At 44.1% G+C, this 24,089-nt stretch overlaps 2 protein-coding genes across 2 annotated transcripts; both read right to left on the reverse strand.

Moving 5' to 3' along the window:
• Positions 1 to 19,225: 19,225 nt before the first annotated feature.
• Positions 19,226 to 20,365, reverse strand: LOC133900343 (rapid alkalinization factor 23-like). Its single transcript, XM_062341437.1, has one exon. It carries the CDS (start codon positions 19,783 to 19,785, stop codon positions 19,450 to 19,452), a length of 336 nt encoding a protein of 111 aa, XP_062197421.1. The 5' UTR covers positions 19,786 to 20,365; the 3' UTR covers positions 19,226 to 19,449.
• Positions 20,366 to 20,494: 129 nt separating this feature from the next.
• On the reverse strand, positions 20,495 to 23,795 carry LOC133900342 (UV-B-induced protein At3g17800, chloroplastic-like). The gene is made up of 3 exons (XM_062341436.1): positions 23,561 to 23,795; positions 22,348 to 22,622; positions 20,495 to 21,557 (listed from the first exon to the last, which is right to left on the reverse strand). The coding sequence occupies exons 1-3, from the start codon at positions 23,672 to 23,674 to the stop codon at positions 20,771 to 20,773; spliced, it is 1,176 nt and encodes a 391-aa protein (XP_062197420.1). The 5' UTR covers positions 23,675 to 23,795; the 3' UTR covers positions 20,495 to 20,770.
• Between the last annotated feature and the right edge of the window lie 294 nt (positions 23,796 to 24,089).

Below are 24,089 nucleotides of genomic sequence, written 5' to 3' on the forward strand. Positions count from 1 at the left end.
GAGCACCGATGTGCCTTCAACGTCTCCTTTTGCTGCACGGCGCAGATTTCGTTCAGCTCGTCGACTAGCTAGCGTCGAAGGACTAACAGATTTCCAAAATGCTTTTGTCCTAGCATTCATATCGTCATACGATCTACACTTCGCATGCCAATACCGCTCCAAATCGATATTAGCATGACATCGGTGAAATGATTCCCAGCAGGACCAGGACACATAAAAATTGTCCCTCATCATAGTCAAAGGCACAGCTTCTTCGGCTACCTGCGCAGTGTCCGAAGGAAGGACCTACGCAGGGAGCGCAAAAAGGTCAATAACACTTCGATATAAACATATAATATATTAACAGCCAATGTGTCACATCGTCAATTACAAAAACAAAAGCATAAACAATACAACCCTTCGTGCCAATTCAGCCCACCTTCCCAGTATCTTCGGCTGCCGTAGTCATCGGTTTCGACGAGGTGTCATCCCTCGCCTTGGCCTAATTAATAATAATAAATACATTACTATCACACATAACCCCTTTCATAATCTTCGACCAGACAAAACAAAAGCTAAGTTGCCATACCCTTTGTCGGTTCAATTCGGCCTCTCGAAGAGCGAGCTCGCGGCCGTGCTTGCACCAGTAATTGGTGGTGAATGATTGAGCAGTGCTCTTCGATGCCTTTGTAATAGCCGAAGTTGACAGATCCAAAGGGTATTAGAAGGAAGGTCTTTGGAGAGCAGTATGATGGTTGCAACCCGTCATCTCGATAGATTGCACGAGACTTCGGGTGGCAACCATGGCGCAGAAGTCGCCGTAAAGTTGTGCAGCTGGAAGGAGGCTACTACTGGTCTTATTGATCCAACTAATAAGTCCACCCAGTCCTACAAGTTTGAGTGATGGGGGTGTCGCCGAGGCGCCTATATCTTCGAAGGTACGGCTGATTGCTTCGCACGCGGCGACCGCCTTCGGCTCAAGCTCCCCAATGACATTAAGAGCATCGTCGTTGTAAGCCTTCAATTCGCTTAGTTCAATCTGCAGCCGCTCAGCTTTCTCTTTCTCCGACGCGCAAAGTGCTTGCAGTTCGCAAACTTGCGCCTCGGAGGACTATAGATTCTGTCGAAGACAGCTCACTTTGCTATCCGCAATCCCCTTCTCCGAGCGAAGGGTGTTAACCTCCATTTCAAGCTGCTCCAATCGTAACTCTGCATCCTTCGCACGCCGCGACATCTCGCGTTTCTGGCCCTCAGCTTTTTCCGCCCGCTTTTGCAGCAAGTCAATCTGGGCCTGAGCGCTTCGGGCACGGGCTTCGGACTTTTCTGCTTGCTTACGTTGAGCTCGTGAGAGGAGCAAAACCTGAAATATCAAATGCAAGTCAGTAAAATACCGAGTTTTTTTTTTCTTTCAATGTAAGAAAATATACGATATACCTTCGCTATAGCCACATAGGATGCATCGATCAACTCGCTTGAAGACTTCTGGGCAAGCGGAATTTTGAGCTCAGGAAGAACGAAGGTTCCAAACATCGTTTTTGCATCACTGACCTCCCCGATACTCGGTTCAAAAGCGGCGGGCCGCAAAGCCTTAGGCGCAATGGCCTTCACGTCGAGCAGCCCGCCGAGACCCATCAAACCCTTCCCTCTGCGGCGGGGCGCACTTGGCGTTGAATCTTCGGTCTCGGAAGATGAGCTCGAAGGTGAGGAGGGCAATGAGTACGCCGCCACCTCCACGTCATCGCCACCTTCGGCTGCGGGCTCCTCCTGAACGGCGGGCTCGGTTATTGCGCCCGTCTCTGTCAATTCCTCGTCGTCGCTCAGAATTAACGTCGGAAGATCGACACGCGAGCAAAACAAGGACTTCGGCGCCTGGACCTCCTGCGCGCCTTCAGAACTCTCCCGACGGGCCATGTCGCGCGAAGCAGCAGAGCCCTCCGGAGACGTTTCTGTGTGAAAAACCTCGGGCGAAGGCTTCAAGCACGGTTTGCTGCGATGATTTCAACCGCACATCTGGTGCACGGTTTCCCTTCACTTCTTCGCATTTGGATACAAGGTACTCTTTGGCCTCCACCTTGTGGTAAAACCACCACTGAGTCCAATCACTAGGCCACTTATTCTTGTATACAACCACGGGAGTAGACAAGCCAGCGCGATAGGTGAAGTTCAGACACCCGTAGTGGGCCTCGCTCTGCACTCCGCGGGCGAAGACCGGCTTTGGTTGGTGATGCAGTCGGTGCGCGGCGGAGAAGGCCCTAGCGAACGCCTTAACCCCCTCCGATCGAGTGGCCCAGGTGAAAAGACTCATTCTAACTATGGCGTTAGGTGTCAGCTGATGCAAATAGACCTCGAAGAGTTTTAACACCTTGGTCACCATCTCGTCACAAGGAAGCCGAAGCCAGCCCAAAAATAATGCACAAACACGATAGCCTCATCGTCAGCGGGCTCCGGTATCTCTTGTTTACCGGGAAGCCGGACCTTCGAGACATCGCTAATCAATCCTTCCCTGACAAGGCTAGCTAGAACTTCACCATCTACTTTGGACTGCCCAATCCAGTAAGTCTTCGGTCGGGAGGACTTGAGTTTCGGAGCCATCTAGTCCAAGAAAATCCTTCAACAGCGCGAAGGCAATCGGGGGCTTCGTCTAGGGCATCCGAAAAACTGTAACTTACTTCGTACGAGAGCGACAACTTTTACCAAGGGCACGGTGAAATTTTTTGACAGCAGCCGGTATTTATAGGGGGAGACGGACGCGGTTACAACTTCCAGCATCAAAAATTGTACCGACACCGGAAACTGTGCTCGGATAACTACCATGAACATTAAATGTAGGCAGTTATAGAGATCGTTGCGACGGTGCTAAAGAGTATAAAAAAAATTAATTAACAGCGTGCATTGGATCCAGCTAACTTTGACAGGCCGAAGGGGGACGGCGTTTAGATATCTCGAAGACTACAGGCTCGGCCTATCGAAGATAAACCTTGCCAGTAGGGGGCTACTGTTGGGGATCATCTCCCGCCACCCCCTCACTCGAAGGCGACTGTGAAGTTAGCTGGAGGTGCTACGTGATAGCTGTCGTGCTGATTGCAGGAGTTCGCCCGTCAGTCGTGGAGATCACGGAGCGAAGTCGGTCGAAGGGTGCGGGCGTCCAAGCACCTTCTGGTCACCGAATCAGCGCATGCGAAGGCTAACCGACTTCGACTGTCGAGCGAAGCCTCAGTTCGCGTCCCGCGTCCTTTGGAGCGAGCGAAGACAAGACCAGGCCTTCGCCAGGGGGCGTCGAAGGTAGCTCATCATGTGGTCGGGCGAAGAGGGCTTCGACACCCTTCGTGTGGACGGCCAGCTCGACAGTGGGCCCGACTACTGTTGTCGTGGGTATTGTTGTAATTATGGGATCACACTCATTTGTACCATATTACCCCCGGATATTCCGGGAATGTAGCAGGTTAGGGGATAAGATATGTAAACAGGACCTGTGATCGCCGAGTACGAGCTATAAATTACAAACCTGATCGAGAGGCCAACAAAACGCAGCGGAAAAATAAAGCCCAAGCCACTAGCAGCTTAGGATGCGAACATGATTTCTAACTCTACTCTTCATCCTTACCTTCATCTCCAGCGAAGTCGGCATTAGCTTTCTCATTTGAATGACAGCAAGAGTGGGTACGGAATGTACTCAACAAGCCTATAACATCCATGCTCCTAGGTAAGTGGTAACTGTTTCGGTGATTAATGACAACCATATCATTGTGACTAATGCGTATGTTTTGAAGGAAATCAAATTCTTTATTTTACAATGATTTAATGATTTTTCTTGGTCCCTCATGGAATTCTATTGGTCGATCAAAGGACTTTTGCGTCAAGATTAAGGATCTTCTAGTTCTAAGTATCACAAGGTGATGAATGACACTTAGAGTAGTTATAGGTTTTATCTTGTCTTTTGATTGTACTATAAAGGGGGGCTAAGTGTTGTAATTTGACCTAATTGAGTCTAGACATAGTTGGATTTACACTTGCGAAAATCTAGCACTAGGTAGCTCAAAAAATCCATAGGTGAGAAGTTGAGAAGTTAGAACTCAAAGTCGATTGAATTGGACGAGTTCTAGAAAGTTTGTTCTCACCGGATTATCTGGTGTGAGAAGTTTTTTACTCACCGAACTATTTATCTTTTCTGCGAAGACTTCAACTGAACTCACTGGATTGTCCGGTGATGGAAGGATTTGTGTACCGAAGTATTTAACACAAGAGTAATTTAACAGAAGAGTCATTTAACAGAAGACTTTAACTGAACTCATTGGATTGTTCGGTGATCTGAAGAATTCATACACCGGGCCATTTAACAGAAGCTTGATATTTTTGGAGGAAATGGAGTATATAACTCACCGGACTATCCGGTGATGCTATATGGAAGAACACTGGAGCATTTTGCAACAGCTACTGACAATTGGTAAATCAGCATGTGGAAAAAGTTAACTCACCGGATTGTTCGGTGTTAACAGATGCGTGTGCACTGGACCATCCGGTGTTCACAGGAAAAGTGAGTGATTGGACAATGGCTAGATTTGTACCTCTAGCCTATATATACCTCCTCACTTGGTTTCATTTGTCTCTCTTGCAACCCAGAAGCATTCATACACATTGTGTATCATCTAGAGGCAAGGGAGAGCACTTGAAGTGATTTGCAAGTTCTTAATTGAAGATTAAGGACTCCATTAGTGCTCCAAGAGTAGTGAGTGTGCATATAGCTATTGTTTTAGGTTTGATTGGGATCAAGTGAACCAGTTAGCTTGTTACTCTTGTTGCTTGGCAACACCTAGCCGATCGTGGAGATTTGAGGTGTTCTCGGTGAGCTCTTGGAGGTCTTGTGGGAGCCCCAGGAAGCTCGTGTACTTGGTTTGATGCTCACCAATTCGGAGATGGAGAAGTGGCAATCACTAGTGAGCACTTGAGTCTCGGTGACTCAAGGGGGAGCAACATCCTTATATGGATGCTCCAACGAGGATTAGTGGAGAGTGCCAACTCTTCGATACCTCGAGAAAAATTTGTCCTCTTTCTCTACTCTTGTTATATTTTGTATTTTGCTTCTAGCATTTATTTCATGCAAGTTTAAATTTCGTACTTTACTTATGTTTTATATGCTTGCATGTTTGTGCTTATCTTTCTAGCTTGATAAGTCGTCTAGTTGCTTTTATACATTCTAGGCTAAGGTTGCTTCTTATTCTAGAAATTGGTAGTTGGTTTAGTTTTTAATTAGTGCGCTATTGACCCCCTAGGGCCATTAGATCCTTTCAATTGATATCAGAGTCTCATGCTCTTGTTAGGCTTTAAATCCTAGAGCAATAGCCCCGGGGAATGGAAGTAGCTCTCAATCAATTTAAGATACTTCCAAATAAAATTATGCAATGATATGTATTCTCGCATGAACATGCTTGTAAAAGAAATTAACTCTCTTGAACTAACTCAATTGTCTCAAGGAGACGTTATTCGCAAGATCTTGATGGTACTTCCAAAGCCGCAATACAACATTGTCATCTCTCTTCTTCATGAAAAGGACACCAATGACATGACCATCACCAATGCTGTTGAAAAAATATGTGCACATGATATGTTCTTATTTGGAGATCATGAGTCTTCATCCAAGAAAAATCTTGTTCTCAAGGCGAAGATGGTTGATAAGAAGAAGAAGAAGAAGAAGAAGAAGAAGAAGAAGAAGATAAAGCACCCATCATCAAGCGAAAGCTATGAAGAAGATAGTGATGATAATGACTCCGACATCGAGCTTGCTCTTCTCATGAGAAGAACTACAAGGATGATATCAAAATTCCAAAAGAAGGGCTACAACTATGATCCCAAGAGGAACTAATTTCACCTAAAGAAATTTGACAAGTTCGGTGGAGAAGATAAGAAGAGGTGCTACAGTTGTGATGAACTTGGCCACATGTCATATGATTGCCCTTAACCCAACAAGAAGAACATGAACAAGGGCAAGAAGATTGAAGCAAATGAAGATGAGGACAAGCACAAGAATAAGAGCCAAGATAAGTATTCAAGGAAGAAGCTCTTTAACAAGAAGGGTAGAGGACGCAAGGCCTATATTGTTGGTGAATAGGTTTCTAGTGAAAGCTCAAGTGATGACTCAAGTGATGATGAAGGCAACAACCTCGCGGGCCTTGCTATCACCAATGATGATGATGCATCCCTACCTCCACCACCTATGTGCCTCATGGCAAAAAGTAACAACAAGGTGAGTAGTGATGAAGAGGATAGTAGTGATGATGATAATAGTCTTTCTCCTAGTGATCTATCTAAGCTCATGAATGATTATGCTACTATCATCAAGAAACAAAAAGCTAAAATCAAGTCACTTGAAAATACTAATGCTATGCTTAGTTCTAGTCACAATGAGTTGCTTGCTAAATACAATGATGTGCTTAAGAAAAATGATGAAGTAGTTGCATCTAGCAAGTCTCTTGAGGCTAGTAACAAAAAGCTAAAACTCGAGCATGTTGACTTGAAATGCAAATATCAAGAACTTGAACTTGCATATGATGCCATTGATTCTTCTCTAAATGAATTGTCTACTACTAAAGTAGTTAAGATCAATGCATCTACATCTTGTGATGATCTCCTTGAAATACCTTGCTCATCTTCATGTGATGATGTATCATCTTTAAAGACTAACCATGCAAGGGAAAAAGAGCTTAGGGATGATATTGCAAGCTTAAATTCATTTGTGGCCCGGTTGACTAACGGGGAGTACAAGCATAAAGAAATCCTCATAAAGAATACTATGTACTACAACAAGAGAGGCATTGGTTACTTCCCAAACCCGGTGGAAAAGGTCATCAAGTCACCGGAGATAAACAAGTGCTTCATCAAAGAAGTTCGCTCCTATTGTCAACATTGTGAAGTCACCGGTCACCACACAAGGGGGTGTCCCATTCCTTCCAAACCCCTTCCCATTTTGCCATAAAAATACAAGTCTACATTTAATGGTCATCATTTTCTATTGCATAAGCTTAAGAGTACACAACATATGACTGGCAATGTAAAGGTGTTCACCTCTCTATAAGATGAAGTGGGCGGACATGATAAAGTCACCTTTGGTGATAACTCAAAACAAAATGTGGTAGGTTTGGGTAAGGTGGCTGTTGGTGACATAAGAACCGGGGGTCCCCGAGTCCCGAGGCCAGGACAGCAGAGTGCCACATGGTGCCTTCCCTTGGGGACTTTTCCCCGAGGTCTGAGAAGACCAAGTTCCAGGAGAGGGTGCTTGGGGCCATGAACAGTGGTCCCCGAGTACCCGAGTTCCCCGAGGACCCGAGAAGTACGAGTTCCGGTAGAGGGCGCTCGGGGCCATGAACAGTGGTCCCCGAGCACCCGAGTTCCCCGAGGACCCGAATAAGCACAGTTCCGGGAGAGGGCGCTCGGGGCCATGAACAGTGGTCCCCGAGTGCTCGAGTTCCCCGAGGAGCAAGAAAAGGCATATCCAGGAGAGAGTGCTCGGGGCTATGAACAGTAGTCGCCGAGCACTCACAGTTCCCCGAGGACCTGAGAAGCCCTTCGCGGGTGGTCCCCACAAGGGCTCAACGGTGAGGTGTCAATTGGTGAGAGGCCCGATGCTACATTTGAGAGGGAACGTGGCCTGTCACTTCCAACCACTCCCCCACGCCTGCTGTCAGTCCCTGCCACAGCCTGGCAGGGAGGCGTGGGGACATTTAATGCGGCGGGTCCCATCACGCGTCATCCGGCGTGCCTCGGGATATCGTCGCAGGGCTCGAGGCATATCGCCTGCCGCTCTGCTGTGTCAGGATTGCTCTGACCGGGCGGGCACGCGGGGTTGCTCGGTGGCTGCATGGTGGGCCCTCCCCGCAGCACCCGTTGAAAAGCGGGATGATGACGACAGGATTGGACGGGGGCGCGTTTTCAACCCCCCCGTAACATCAAGCTGCAGCCCATGATGGTTGTTTTTTCATTTATGGTGCCTAGGAACTTGCGCTATCCTTTTTGGGCACGCTAGGCCACCCCGATGGGGTATAAGAAGGAGCTTGAGGTCGATGGAGGAGAAAGAGGCTCTGGAAGACAGAAGTTGAAGAAGCCCAACAGACGAAGAACAAGACACACGAAGCTCTAGACTTAGACAAAAACCCCTGTAACACAAGAGATCCTCAAAGAGGCATTCCTAGAGCATTTATAGCATACACACAGGAGTAGGGTATTACGCTCCGTGCGGCTCGAACTTGTCTAAAATCCCCTGATCATTTATTTCCAATAGCATCCGATCATCCATCCCACCTGCATCCATTTACTCTCATTTATTTCATGTACGAGGTAGATTCAGAATAATTCTCCCGGCCGAATCTCAAAGGGGGTCCCTCCGGATCCCCGCTTATGGAGTTCATTCTCCGATAGTGGCAATCTCCAATAATCTCTCTATCTCCAATGTACTTTTAATTGAGTCTCTGAGTTTCAATATACTTTCTGTAGCTCAACTATGTGATTTAGGCTTCACATGCTTATTTAGTGATGTCGATGTTATCATTATTAGCAAGAAGCATAATGATCTAATCTTTAAAGGCTTTAGACATGGACATATATATCTTGTGGATTTTTCATCTAATGAAGCTAGTTTGATAACGTTCCTCTTCACCAAGACATCTTTGGGTTGGCTTTGGCATCGACGACTTGCTCATATTGGAATAAGCCAACTTAAGAGAGGCATTCAAGAACGGAATGGTGGTCGGTTTGAAGGATGTAATCTTCGAGAAGGACAAATTGTGTAGTGCTTGCCAAGTGGGAAAGCAAGTTACAAGATCACATCCTTACAAAAGGTTATGATGTCTATATCAAGACCCTTGGAGCTACTACACATGGACTTCTTCGGACCAACCACCTACAAAAGTCTTGATGGTAATCTCTATTGCTTTGTCATTGTTGATGATTATACGAGATACACTTGGACTTTCTTTCTAGATGACAAGAGCAAGACCGTTGAGATCTTCAAAAAATTTGCAAAGAGGGCTCAAAATAAGTTTGAAGCAACATTAGTGAAGATCCGAAGCGACAACAGGACAGAGTTCAAGAATACTCAAGTTGAAAAGTTTTGTGAAGAAAGAGGCATCAATCATGAGTTTTCATTCACCTACACTCCTCAACAAAATGGTGTGGTGGAGAGGAAGAACAAGACATTGATTACACTTGCAAGAACTATATTGGATGAGTATGGTACACCAGAGAAGTTTTGGGCGAAAGCAATCAACACGGCATGCCATGCGTCAAATAGAGTGTATCTCCACCAACTATTAAAGAAGACGTCATACGAGCTTCTTATTAGGAGGAAGCCCATGCTTCATCTTTAAAAAGAGAGAACGCCTAGGGAAGTTTGAGTGTTATTGTGATATTGGATTTCTTGTTGGTTATGCATCTAACTTCAAAGTATATAGAGTATTCAACAATACTATCGATTTTGTTGAAGAAACATGTGATGTGGAGTTTGATGAATCTAATGGCTCCCAAGGAGAAGGTATTGCTTGTGATGATGTAGGTGATGAACCTTTGACAGAAGTGATGAAGAAGATGACCGTTGGGGATGTCAAGCCTAAGGAGGATGACAAAGACATGCCTACTACTTCCACTCCACATACCTCCTTAGCACCCCAAGTGGATCAAGATGAAGAAAAGGATGAACAACATCTTCCTATATATGATACACACATCTCTCAAGAGGAAACTCAAGCTCAAGCTCAAGACTTTGGACCACCACAAGACACACCACAAGAGCCACAAGTGAAGCAAACTCATATCTCAAAGGATCACCCAATTGACTTGATCATTGAGAGTCCATCAAAGGGAGTAAGAATTCTCTCTCAACACGCTTCATTTTGTGAGCATTACTCGTTTGTTTCTTGTGTGGAACCCACTCATGTAGAAGAAGCCCTCAAGGATCCGGATTGGGTGATGACAATGCAAGATGAACTTAACAACTTCACCCGCAATGAAGTTTGGATACTTGAAGAGAGGTCTCAAGACAAGAACGTCATTGGTACAAAATAGGTCTTCCGCAACAAACAAGACGAAAACGGTGTGGTGGTTCGAAACAAGGCAAGATTAGTCGCTCAAGGTTTCACACAAGTGGAAGCCTTGGATTTCGGTGAAACTTTTGCTCCTATGGCAAGACTAGAAGTTATACATATCCTTCTTGTATTTGCTTCACATCATAACATTAAACTTTATCGAATGGATATGAAGAGTGCATTCTTAAATGGCTTCATTAATGAACTTGTATATGTTGAACGACCTCTTGCTTTTGAGAACAATAGATATCCTAATCATGTCTATAGGTTGTACAGGGCACTCTACAGACTCAACCAAGCCCCAAGAGCTTGGTACGAGCGCCTTCACGACTTCCTAATCAATCAAGGATTCAAGATCGAAAGGGTGGACACCACATTGTTCACAAAGACCATCGGTTATAAGCTTTTCCTTTGTCAAATTTATGTTGATAATATAATCTTTGGTTCAACTAACAAGAAATTTTGCAAGAAATTCGGGGACTTGATATCAAAAGAGTTCGAGATGTCAATGATTGGCAAGCTCAACTACTTCCGTGGGTTTCAAATCAAATAATTTAAGGAAGAGACTTTTATCCATCAAGAGAAGTATACGAAGGATATTCTCAAGAAATTCAAGATGGATGATTGCAAGCCAATCAAGATTCCAATGCCTACCAATAGACATCTCGACTTGGATGAATCAGGTAAATCGATTGACCAAAAGCTTTACCGTTCTATAATTAGGTCTCTTCTTTACCTTACTGCATCTAGGCTCGATATTATGTTTAGTGTATGCATGTGCGCTCGCTTTTAAGCTAATCCTAAAGAATCTCATCTTAGCGCCGTAAAAAGAATCTTGAGATATCTTAAGCATACACCTAGCATAGCCTTGTGGTATCCCAAAGATGCTAGATTCCTACTGTTAGGTTACTCGGATTCGGACTTTGCCGGATTCCATGTGGATCGTAAGAGTACTTTGGGTGGGTGCCACTTACTAGGGTGGTCCCTTGTTTCTTGGTCTTCTAAGAAGCAAAATTCTATAGCTTTGTCTACTGCAGAAGCCGAATATATAGCCGCCGGAGCATGTTGTGCTCAATCCTTTATATGAAGCAAACCTTGTTAGACTTTAGTGTAAATCTAGAGAAGGTTCCACTCCTTTGTGACAACGAGAGTGCCGTAAAAATTGCAAATAATCTGGTTCAACACTCTCGCACAAAGCACATTGATATTCGCCATCACTTCTTAGAGACCATGTGGCTAAAAATGATATATCTCTTAGTGGTGTAAGGTTGGAAGATCAATTGGCAGATATCTTCACAAAACCTCTAGATGAAGCCACATTTAGTAGGTTGCAAAGTGAGCTAAATGCTATAGATGCTTCAAATGTCATATGATGTTTTGTCATATATATGCATTCATGATAGGCGCTTGCCTAACATTCTCAAGATAGTGGTGAACATGGGTTTCGCCTGGGACGATGGTTCCCTAGCTTCTCTCAAGGCATATTGTTGGGTTTACTATGAAGAAGCTTGAAAAGGGAAGTAATATGATAAGATAGTTTAACTTATGCTATGCACTCACATGCCATATAATTTTCACTTATGTTTAAATTCATACACTTGTTATGCATTGCATGTGCATTGGCGGTAGAGATCACAAAGGAGAATATCACTCTTTGAGAATGTTGTTTGCTTTCCATGTGAACATACACCTCTATAAGTGTGATTAGAAAGATATATGTGCTTAATGTCTATTGAGTCATGTCCTAGTGAATTTAAAACCTTAATATTTGAAATCATAAGCAATATGGCTCAAACATTTCCTTGGAGTTTTCCTCCTCTTTCTTTGATTTTTTATTGCCTATTTTGAAATTATTATAAGATAGCCTTTTGACAAATATTTGAAAATGAGTGTTTGAGAGGGTGAGATTTCACTCAAACTGGTCCAAACATGTGTTTTCGTTGTGTGGTTATTTGAAGTTTGGACTCAGCACGAGATTTTAGTTCAGTAGAAATCTTTCCTTCTCACCGGATGATCCGATGCTCTCTTGGTTATTCCCAACAGATCATCCGTTGCTTGGTTGTTGGCGTTTGCTAAGATCTCTGGAATTTTGTTTGGTGCTCTTCAAGTTGGCTTCACCGGACCTTTAGGTGCTCTTTTTAGAGGCAGAGATTTCTCAGTGGAAAGAAATAGTCTGGTGAGTTCAAAATTCACTTCACCGGACCATCCAGTGTGCTTATTGGAATTTTTAAGACAGAATGATCCGGTGAGCATATGGTCACATGTCGGACTATCTAGTTTTCAATTTTCAACGGAGATGCAAAATTTCAAAGGTTCTGTTAATGGAGCGGTGCTTTGTTCGGTGCTCACTCCTGTCATCACCGGACAATCCGGTGTTCACAATATCGGTGGGACCCACCTGTCATATCTCTCTCATCCGCTTGGCCTTTTCTCCTTCAAACTCGTTGCCCGAGTGTCGTAGTCTATGCTGTCATTTTGCCGCCGAAGCGTCGCCTCGCTCCACGCCTCTTGCTCTGCCACCAAAGCTTGCCGCCAGGCCTCCACCTCTATAGCCACTCGGCCACCCTCAAAATTGCCGTCGCTTAGCCGCCACTGTGTCCACAAAAACCAGCGTTGCCGCCGCAAAATTTCTTCTCACCAATGCCACTTTAGCTCACCGCTGGCACAAGCAGCTCACCTCAAGTCTCTAGAACCTCTCTCTCTCTCGTGGTGAGCTAAATTTCTTCAAGTTTTTCCAAATTTCCTAAACCCTAGCTCGTATTTCCTCAGATTCACTAAAATTTTTGTGCAAAATTCAAGCAAAATTGAGTCAGATTGCTTCAATTAAGGTCATATCTTATGCAATTGGACCTCAATTAGTGTTGCAATCTTGAATCCCTAGCATGTTCATCTAAATTCTCCTCAAATTAGGGTTGGGATTCAATTTTAGGCAAATTTCATTCAAATTTCAAACTCCCGAAACTCTCGCTCATCCATATTGCATCTTTTGATCTTCTAGATGAGTCGTGAGCACCGCGACAAGGGCAAGGCTGTTGAGCAGCCTAAGAAGAAGAAAACAAAAGAGCAGAAGGAGTGGGATTGAGCGATTACAACTGCTGATGCTCCAGTTTTTCAGTGAGGGCTACAGATCAGAGACACAGATACGACTCTATCGCGTCGGTCCACTCGCACTTGTGATACTGCTGGGTTGGGATTGATTCCATTCAGTCAGGAGAGTCGGAAGAGGGCTCGTCGGGAACCTCAGGGAGAGTCTAAGTCAGAGCAGACAGAGGAGCCACAACCTCAGGGGGAGATCAGGTTACTGGACTTGACTTCTTACAAGTCCCCAAGGATTAAGAAGCTCAGATTTGTGTCGATTTATGAGTGGTTTACACCACAGAGGGATGAGGGGTCAACCCAGGTTTTGGTCTATTCTCCAGGAGAGCTTTCACACTTCTTATCTCAGGAGGAGAGTCAGTATGAGCATGCATAAGAAGATTAACTGGCATTATCTTGAGTTGGCAGCTAGTGGAGTTGATATAAGAGCTCATTTTGAGTCTATTCCTGGACTAGCTGAGTTGGTGTCTGGAGTGGGCCAGTTTGTTGAGGATTGGGTGAGAGTGTTCTATGCCACGGTCTGGATAGCACCCGAGAGGAACTTCATTCAGTTTATGTTCCATGGTGAGAGCTTCAGACTCTACCGGGACAACATTTTAGAGGTGTTGGGTCTTTAGGCGAGCTCCTGTTGGTTACACGAGATTGTTCATCCTCATGATCAGCCACCTCATCGTCCTATCGTTGGTGGAGTCTTCCCAACAGACAACGAGATCCGACCGATTTTCAGGCTGCCTTTTGCTCCAGGATCACTGAGAGTGCTAGATATGCTGACTCCTGAGGCAAAGGCTTTGCATATGGCATTGAGATGCAGCCTTCTTTCGAGGATTGGATATGGAGAGACGATCACCAGTTTGCAGCAATGGATGATACTCTCTATCCTCACTCACCAGAGATTTGATGTGGTTGACTTGATTCTTTGTGAGATGGAGGATGCGATTGTTGACGAGATGACCATGGCTAGAGAGCAGCCTTATGCACATTTCATATCACACATGATTGCACATTCGGTCAAATTCCCTCAGTTCGTTTAGGCCTACAAGCAATTGCCTACACACTATAATGTGTATGCTCCCACAGCACCTTCAGATAGGCAACGAGGCCAACGTGCGATGTTTCATGCTCAGGAGTAGATGCCCGCTGATGTTAGAGAGAGAGCAGCAGTAGAGGATCATGCCCTTGCAGTGGCCAAGGCAGAGCTCCCGCACGCATTCTTCTTGAGTGATAGCAACTCGGATTCTTCAGATCTTGAGTTCTTCCCACCAGTCGCTAGGTCACATGATGCTGAGACTGGAGGGTCTTCTCAAGCTGTTGCCACTTCTACAGTACCTTTAGTACCTGAGACAACGACCTCCGTGCCCCCTGCTGCACCTCCATCAGAGTTCATTCTTATTCTTCAGCAGATATAGCAGCAGCATGCAGCCCAGGCAGAGCAGCAGGCTAAGCTATAGGCAGACATGCTTCGGTAGCAGGAGTAGCAGCTTATGATGATGCAGTCACTCCAGCAGTAGCAACAGGCTACCTTAGCAGCTCTTCAGGCCGATCGAGAGAACAATGACCTCATGTTCACTTTTATCTCTAGATGTCTTGAGTCTCTCTTTCAGGCATAAGATCTTCAGCTGTCAGTTGCTCCTCGGGCACCAGCCCTAACACCTAGTCCTCTCCTGGGCAATGTCAGTGGTCTCTTGGGAACACCAGTGTCAGCATTCCCTTTGTCACCCCTCTTCAGCACTGGTGTATTTTCTCAGCCTACTGGGACTACAACGAGGCCAGTTCTCCCTTCATTGTTTACTCCTATGACTGGCGCTCTTCGCTTTGAGGACTCTCCATAGCCGACTGTGCCTTCTTAGCAGCCATTCGTTCTGATTCCTCCAGTCGTTCAGTCTGCTTTTGAAGAGCTCGATGCAGCACTTCAGGACATGGCTGCCCAAGGCACTACTACTGCTACCAGCTCAGCCCTAGCTACAGTCTCAGAGGCACCGTCAGACCCAGCTCAGCCTCCTCAGCCATCTGTTGGCCCCGCAACTGTTGAGATATCGGATTCAGATATAGACTCAGGCTCATAGTTCGAGGTGCGACCATCTCCAACAGCGCCAACTTCCTCCTCTCCTCCAGATGTTTAGGAGTGTGCTCTTTTTGGTGCTTAGATGCCAAAGGGGGAGAGAGTCTAGGTGATAGGGGGAGTCTTTTGGAGAGAGGTAGATGAGTGACTAGTGAGCTTTTTAGTTCATAGACTTAGGGGGGAGCTTAGGTAGTATAGGGTCGGAGTGTTAGATTTTCATGGATTTTGATGTAATGACAAGCTATTTGTTTCTTAATTGATGTGTTTTGCTTGTCAGCGCATTGTGTTTCCTTTCGCGTTCTGTTTTAAATCTTATTCTACTAACATGATAGGTTGTTCTAGTACTAGGCTTTCTCTTACTTATTTGTTATATGTCGTTCTATGCCTAGTTTGATAGGGTGTTCTTCATTCTCATTTCCTTATTTCTTTGTGTTGTCATCAATCACCAAAAAAGGGGAGATTGTAGCATCTAGGCCCCTAGGTAAGTGGTAACTATTTTGGTGATTAATAACAGCTATATCATTGTGACTAATGCGTATGTTTTGAAGGAAATCAAATTCTTTAATTCACAATGATTGAATGGTTTTTCTTGGTCCCTCATGGAATTCTATTGGTCAATAAAAGGACTTTTGTATCAAGATTAAGGATCTTCTAGTTCTAGACGTCACAAGGTGATGAAGAACACTTTTCGCATGTCTGTAACCGTGGACACAGCTATTCGAATAGGTTTACACCCTATAGAGGTTGTACACTGTACCCACATGATATGCTCAGCCTCTAACTGTTACAAGCAGAGGAGCGAATCATATCGAGACTCTCCAAACACCTTTCTTGCTGGGCTTTTCTATGAAATTTACCCCCCAAACACCAGAGTCCATGTACTAAAGGCTAGTCCCTTTTAAGCCTAGGTCGTTACTAGCAACCTCCGAACAGAAGGATAGATGCTCACTTGATTGCTCACTGCTCCTAGCCTCCTAGTATGATTTCCAACTCAGTCTGGTGAAGGAGAAGTCAAGTCCTGCCCATTCAGGACGTATGATTGCGCGGGTGGCTAAGCATGACGGTGGAATGACTCAGTCCTTAAATGGCCAGGGCCAATATCTTCTGTCAATGAACACCACAGAGGTGACTCAAGCCCCCAGGGGCATCCTCATCCAGAATACTACTCCACCTGCCCTGCCAATAGTTGTCATCCATTTTTACACATCACCCATCATATCCTACACGACATCGAGGATTTTACAACCATCATAGAAGTCAGAACCATCAAGGATTCATGGTATATGAGTTATCATTGATAACAGTAAAACTTATCTCCGATGAGAGGTGTTTTAAAAGCGACGTATTCAATCCTAAGCATGCTAGATATCAATGCATCGTTCGACGTTAATATAGATAACGATAGGTAATCCTAGGGTGATATGTATTCTGGATGATGATATGCTATGACATGACAATTGTTTGATAGAATTAACTACTATAAGTAGTTTGTAAAAGCGCAATACATAGCACATGCGATAATAAGTCAAGTTTTAGTTGATCATGTAGATTATTTGAAAATATAGGTTCAATATGTTCAAGGAGATATGACTTGTCTTCTCTGAGGTTTTCTTCAAGATCTTGGTTGTAGTTAAGATCTTCCTAGCTCTTGACGCTTTCCGCACAGCACTCGCAGAATTCTGGTAGCTCTGCAATTGTGACTACGATTATTAACGGGCTATACTAAAGAAGAATCAAATAACACCAAATGAAAAGCCAAATGAATCCTAATGGATATCACATTGTGATAGATAGATATATCTCGAATTTAGATGAATTTCAGTGAAAGATTCACCAGAACCAGAGCCAGAATGGAGAAGTTATGACTACCGAAAGATTTAATCTAAAATTAAATCAAAAAATTACAAAACTGCACTATTCATGAGTGGGGCCCATAGAGGACCCATTGAACAGTAGTCTAGGCCCACATGAAAAATGACTCGGTGAGAGCCACATGAATAGTACTAGCTGGGCCAAAATGGGCTTGAATTGGGTCGGGTATGGGCCTGGAGGGGCCGAGCCAGACTTGGGCTGCATAGTGTTGGCCCGCTCAAGTTTGGGCCGACTGACTTAGTGGGCTGCGGAGTTGGGCCGGCCCACTAGGGTGTGCGATTATGGCGGAGGCGCACTGGTGAGCTCGTCGGAGTTGAGTTCTGGCAAAGTTTCACGACGAGAAGCTAACGTCGGCTATCTACGCGCGATGAGGAACTCGGATAGGGGCTCCTTGACGACGGTCGGTGGCATGAACGACACCAGGCGATGACCAGAGTGGATGGCAGCGGTGTTATCAAAATTGGGCAGCACCTCCCATGTACTAGGAGATGCCAACCTACAAGGTAAAAGGGCCTAGCGCCCCTAGACTTCTCGGCATGATGCCCGGACCACATCACAGAGCACAAGCATGCCGGCGGCAAGTTTTTGCACGGTGGTGGAAACATGCGCACGGCGACACACGACTACATGCTAAGAAGGAGCTCGCAAAACTACATATTTAAGTAATAATTTCATAAAACTGTAGATATATAGTTTTACGATAAAATTGGTGCTAAATTTGTAGTTTAGTGAAATTATTGTTTAAATCTGTAATTTTGTGATTTACGATAATTTTATCAAATATCTTTAGTTTCATGAGCTCCTGGACGATCTGTTTCATGAGTTGACAACTGCTGTGAGACTGCAAGTGGGGTCTAGTCGTCATGGTAACAGGGTTAGGAACAACTCCTCTAGAATATGTAGTTTTACGATAAAATCAGCGCTAAATATGTAATTTTATGAATTTGTTACTTAAATATGTAGTTTTACAATAATTTTGTTAAAGATCCGTAGTTTTGGATAAAAATGGCATTAAATCTATAGTTTTGTAAAGCTAATGTTTAAATATTTAGTTTACGATAATTTTATTAAAGTATCTGTAGTTTTGCGAAATTTACTCTCTATGTATCCTATAAAAAGAAAAAATGTCCTTCCATATATACACACATATACATATATACTCATATGCTCATATATGTATACACATTATATATATGTGTGTGTATATATATACTTAGGTTTTATTAAATTTTGCAAAATTTCTCTCTTTTATAAAATAATTATTATTTGCTTAGCATTTTAGGCTGTTACATCATACGCTGCTTCTCTGCACAACATAATTGTACGGGGATCTCTTTGGCGTTGTGGGTCTAGGTGGTCTCAACTGGAGCCATTATTGGGGGCGCGTCGGTGCCCACTGCAACTTTTCATTCTGTGTAGGCATTGCGATCACAGATCTGGGATCGTGACGGGAGAAGATAATGGTGTCACCGTGATCATGTAACGGATGAGAAATAAATGTAAAGAAAAGGAAACAATGGAGAGATAAATTTGATTGCTTCGTATGAAACTCGTGTGCTTTTTTCGCTAAAATTTGTACCACGTTCGGGTTGTATGATCCCCGGCCCGTCGCGATAAATCTCGAGATTTCCAGTATCTGGCTAGCGTATGTACATGTGAATTTCAATCAGCTAATTTACATCTGACTTGTAGATTGAAACCATGAATTTGTACCACTAGGCTATGTAGCTGTAATTGACCAGTGTGGCAATGCCGGCATGCACAAGAAAAATATCTACAGTCACAGAGTTGACCAATTTTTGCAGAGCCAGCAGGCAACAGCAATTTCTTGTCAGTAACCCAACCGAGTGTGCTCTCTGGCCGATTGGAAAAAAGGAAACCGGGCTGTGTACCGGTGCATCCATGTGAGGTCTGAATAAAGAAGCAATGGATAGCTCAGTATAGCACAACATTTTCAGTACCAGCTATGCTGAAAGGCATGGAGCTGACGTTTCCTGAGGCGGCTCATCCAGTAGAAGTATAGAACGCATTAGGAAATTAAAGCTATGATTTTATCTTACCAATATGTAGGACATTATGAACTTATTGCTGTAGTTTCCGGATACTTTTTATCTCTCTGGGAAAAAAACATTATGACATTAGTTGCATATTATCAAGAACTCTTTGTGAGACTGCCATCACACACACACACATATTCACCTCCAGACCAGAAGCAAAAGAGAAGTGAGGTGCAAAACATGAAGCTTACATTAATCCTTTATTACTACACCTGCTAAGTATTCCAGCAAAGGAGGAAGGACCAAGACAAGATAAAAGGGAAAAAATACACTTAAAGAAGCCATGCATTGCAGGAGCTCTTCCCTTCCAAGAAATCTAGGGCTCTGCATCATCCCTGCACCTGGTGATGCTCTCGCACCCCCTGGTGTAGGGGTTGGCGGTGGTCATGATCCGGCAGTTGTAGTACGGCACCCCGGGCCTGGAGCACGGCACAACGTCGCCCCTCAGGGCGTCGTAGCTGATGTACCTCCTGCCGGTGGTCGCCTCCCAAAGCAGCCTCCGGTGAGCCTCCGAGTCCATCTCCATCTCCATCTCCATGCCCAGGCTGATGCAGTGGCCTCCTCTCCCTTGGAAGAGGAGCAGCAGCAGCAGCAGGAGTGATGCTGCTGCCCATGCCCTTGAGAGCAAGATCAGCTTGCTGGTTGGCGCCATTGTGGAGGACTGAGTTGAGAGATCTCTTCCCTCTGTAGACTCTCTCTATTGTGTTCAGAATGTCATGAGTTTCTTGCTCTTTCTCTCTCTCTCTCTCTCTCTGCACTGGATCTTTGCTGTTTTCTTTGATGGAGGGCTCACCCTGTCCTGTGAGTGAGGCAGTGGAGGAGGTGGCCTTAAATGCAGTGCCGGACAGCCTTTGTGTCCTGTCAATGGAGGAAATCTCAAAGGGGGAGTAGAAGCGGTTTCCTAGTTACTGAGTTCATATTTACCACAGGAGAAAGATTCGATCTTCGAAATGTTTGGGACAATAAATAATGTTTGAAAATTCAGATAAACTGGTAACATTCTTGCAAAATGTCACCTAGATCATCGGTTATAATTATTTTGCTGCAACTTTAAATCCGCAGCGATCTTAGCCATCTCAAGTGATACAATTGATGGGCCCGAATTTGGCCCCATTCTCAGGTGTCATCATATGTCTTTGGCAGGTCATGGGATCACGAGATGTCAAGTTGCCTGCCTAACTGCAAAGCTTGGATGCTTGGTAGTCCTGGCTAGGCATGCAGTCCTAAACATTATAGTCCTGTGAAATTATATCTGGTGTTCTCAATGTCACAGACAGGTTGGTGTTCTTTAGGATTCTAAACCATGATGACAACTTATGCCAATTACATCGAAATGAGTTCCATAACGCATGAGAAAATCCTGAAGGTAGCAACAGTTCTTGTATTGCATTTGCCAATGCAGTAGTACTACAAAACTCCTAGAGCAACAAACATGACTCACGGGCGACATCAAAAACTTTGTACTAGTAGTAATTTGTAGGGCACCGATACCCGCAAAATAAAGCGATCTTGAGATGAAGATGTACATGTATAGAACAGCTAGTCATATGTACAAGGCTTCAGGAAAGTTATCTGCAACTCTTCTTTCAGCTAGCTTCAGATCTACAAGGCTGTAGGAAAATTTCTGCAGCATTTCTTCAGCTATCCGACAACTTGTAAATCTCGTCCACATAATCTTCAACATCCCAAAGGAAGGAACCAAAGGCAATGGCTTCAAGCAATAGTCTTTTTAGGGATGAAGGATCAAGTATCACCACTTCGTCATTCTCTCGGTTAAGTTCCATGTTCTCTCTAAAAAGAGCCCAGCTGTGCTTCTCGATGAGATTAGAAGCTTCGGAAGAGCGCAGCTTCGCACAAAGCTGCAAGGTCTTTGGATCAAAGCCCATCATGTAACCCTTCAAGTCATGCGGGTTGGCAACAGAACTCGGTTTCAAGGAAGATGATGTTTCCCCAGAGCCTCCAACGACCTCTTGCTGTTCTTGTTTCTGGGTACTTGTAAACTGAGCATTCAGAAACTGAATTGGAGGTAGCATTTCTTGTGAGCGAGTGAGAGTCAGCTCCAAACAATGCCTGATGCTGACAGATTTCAGAAAGTACCCATACATTATTGAAGTGGAATATATCTGACCAAATTGCAGTCTTTTAATACGAAGTGTTGAGCGATTGATCTTGGGACCATTTCTGTGCACCCATCTGATAATGCTGGTCAAGTGTTCCCTAATTAGTTCTAGCACCTCAGGTCCATGAATGGATTCAAGATCTGTCTCCCTTGGTGGCCATAATTGTAATCTTCTGTTGCTGATGAGTTTCGACAGATTTGGAACCATCGGAACTTCAATCTTGAAAAACTTGTAAACAATCAGCATGTACATGATGTCCTCAATAGCATTCTGACACTCTTGCTCCTTCATTTCAGCAATCCTCCTGTTTGTAAGGGTTTCCAACAAATTAATTAGTTATCCATACAAAAATACAATACCAAAAGCCAAAAGAATAAGCAATCTACTTAAGTACACTAGGTTCAGGGTTTGGTACTGTTTGCCATATCAAGGCATCCTCTTGATATGATCCTTAATGAATATTGTGAGCTTGATTGCAAAAATTCTGACGATGAAGCTCTTGAAGAGCCATATAATACATTTAACATCAACTAGAACCCCCCTAATCAACTATTAATCCACACCCCCGTTATTCTTTCATTTGATCTACTATTTTGTATACATAATGGTCTATAATTCTATATCTTACTTACACAAAAAGGAACTAGTCAACAGGTTGTCAGCTTGATCCAGTTTCCTCTCATCACTGAACTTCAGTAATATAACCTTGATCTGAATCTGAGTCTCAATTGCAACATACCACACCCAAATGGTGTATCCGTATGTTGCTACAACCTCTATTTTATGCAGTCACTTAATTTGTCCGAGTAATTGCTTATGGTGCCATACTATTCCTCAAAAGACAAATAGCATACAGACCGAGGATTTATCTAATAACTATTCAGTTTTTGACTTATACTTCATAAGTGAATAAGTGCACAAGCTAAACTGTCAATTCAAATGAACGGTGTTTACAAGTTCACACAAGACCATCATGGTTTGTGCTCAAAATTACTGTTGGCGATATGCACAGAATAATATTGACAAAAGAAGAGGAAAGCACAACTCCTTGGACTACGTGTTTCCTACATGTAAACTGGAGAGTGATTACCAACCTATGAAGGCAGTCCTCTTTAGAACCAATACTATGTTCCCAGCGGTTCAAGGAGTCTTCTCTTTGATTAGACAGTTCTTGCAGTTGCTTCGCTGCAGCAACCAGAAAAATGTGTGGTACATTCTTCAATAAACCGCACAAGAAACTCCCTTCCCATGTTTGGGGCTCAAGCGGTGCATCCACACTTTCAAATTCAGAATCATCAGGCTTTGCACCAGATACTGTACTCCATAACTTCTTAGTTGCACATTTAGATTTCCCATTGAATATATTCCCCTGCATTTTGAAGTTAACAAGAAAGCATGTCATGATACTACTTGCAGATTGAAAAGGTCCAATTTCTATATTCCAAATTTAGTGACTCAATCCAAACTACTGTGCAAGAGATAATGCAGTTAAAAATCTATACCTGTATGTGAGTATGTCTGTAAGACCTAATTTCTTTTCAGGAATCAATTATCAACTAGACTATGGAATGTTCTTGGAATTACAATTTCCCGAACTTCTATTTAGTGTACATGCTATACTAGTTAGTCAGAACGATTAGATGAGTCATGATTGTACTTCAGTTAAATCAACTACTTATTGTAGCATAGTTTAGGTGAAGAGCTTCTATTCTGTTTCAAATGGCTTACTTCAGTAGGAAAAATGTCATTTAGGAGGCTTGTTGCGTCAACTCATATGCCACGTTGCTGTAGTTACACATACCGATGTTCTAGTTTTTAGCAATACCACTGTCCTAATGAAAAGACTTATATGCAATTGAAGGTTCATGATCTATCATTAGGATCCAAGTACACGAACATCAACTTGATTCCCTACCAGCAGAGCATATAAAATTCGAACATAAAATTGATCCCAAGTGAACCATCAAGTCTGTCAACCAATTACCATTCCAAAATGAAGTGAAGTAATTTTAACTTTCAAGGTAAACTCTAAGCACACCTTAATTCAAGTAACTTCGATCTAAAAAAATGAAGTATCCCTTCCCTACTTGGTTGAATTAAACCCTGCCCCTAAAAAACTTCCCAGGCTCAAGAACCCCTAATACCTAAGTACCAACCTACCAAGAACTCAGACCATCAAAGCACGGCGTTCCCACAAGATCGAGATAGCATCACAAACCTCCCGATTCATCACAAATTTAAGCGCCCAAATATGCTGAAAAAGAACATGATAGGAGAGAAAAAAGAAAGAAAGGGAAGTTCAAGAACCTGCAGTTGCCAGCAGGGGGAGTAACAGAACGACGAAGACCGGCAGGCGCCTCGCCGGACGGCGACCGGATGGAGGCCGCCGGAGGTGGCGGCGCGCGGGCGGAGGGCGGCCATGCTGGGAAAGGGGGGTAGAGCGAGCAGGTGGTGGGCGGGTGGGAAGAGATAGAGTTGGATAACGTCGGGAGTCGGGAGCAGTCAGCGCGGGGCTGGCTCGGCGTCGAACCTCGAGTGGCTCGCGTGCGGCGTCATCCTCACCTGTGATGAGTGCAGGAGTGGACGGGGCACGTGGCGACCAGTGCTTGGCTGCTGCACGCGGAGGAAATCTGTCACCATAGGATCGATCTTCTTTCGTCGAGTAAAAGAATTCATTTAAAACTACAGATATTTCATCGCATTAGACGAAGTAGTTAGGAAAGGGCCGGAGCGGACGATACTGGGTCCGTTTGGTTCGTATGGCGAGGATGCCACTATTTGTCATAAAATTTGGTAAACTTGTCTGTTATGTTATCATAATGTTTGTATAATGTTA

This window comes from Phragmites australis, chromosome 19 (assembly GCF_958298935.1).
Source record: "Phragmites australis chromosome 19, lpPhrAust1.1, whole genome shotgun sequence".
In the NCBI taxonomy this organism is placed as follows: Eukaryota; Viridiplantae; Streptophyta; class Magnoliopsida; order Poales; family Poaceae; genus Phragmites; species Phragmites australis.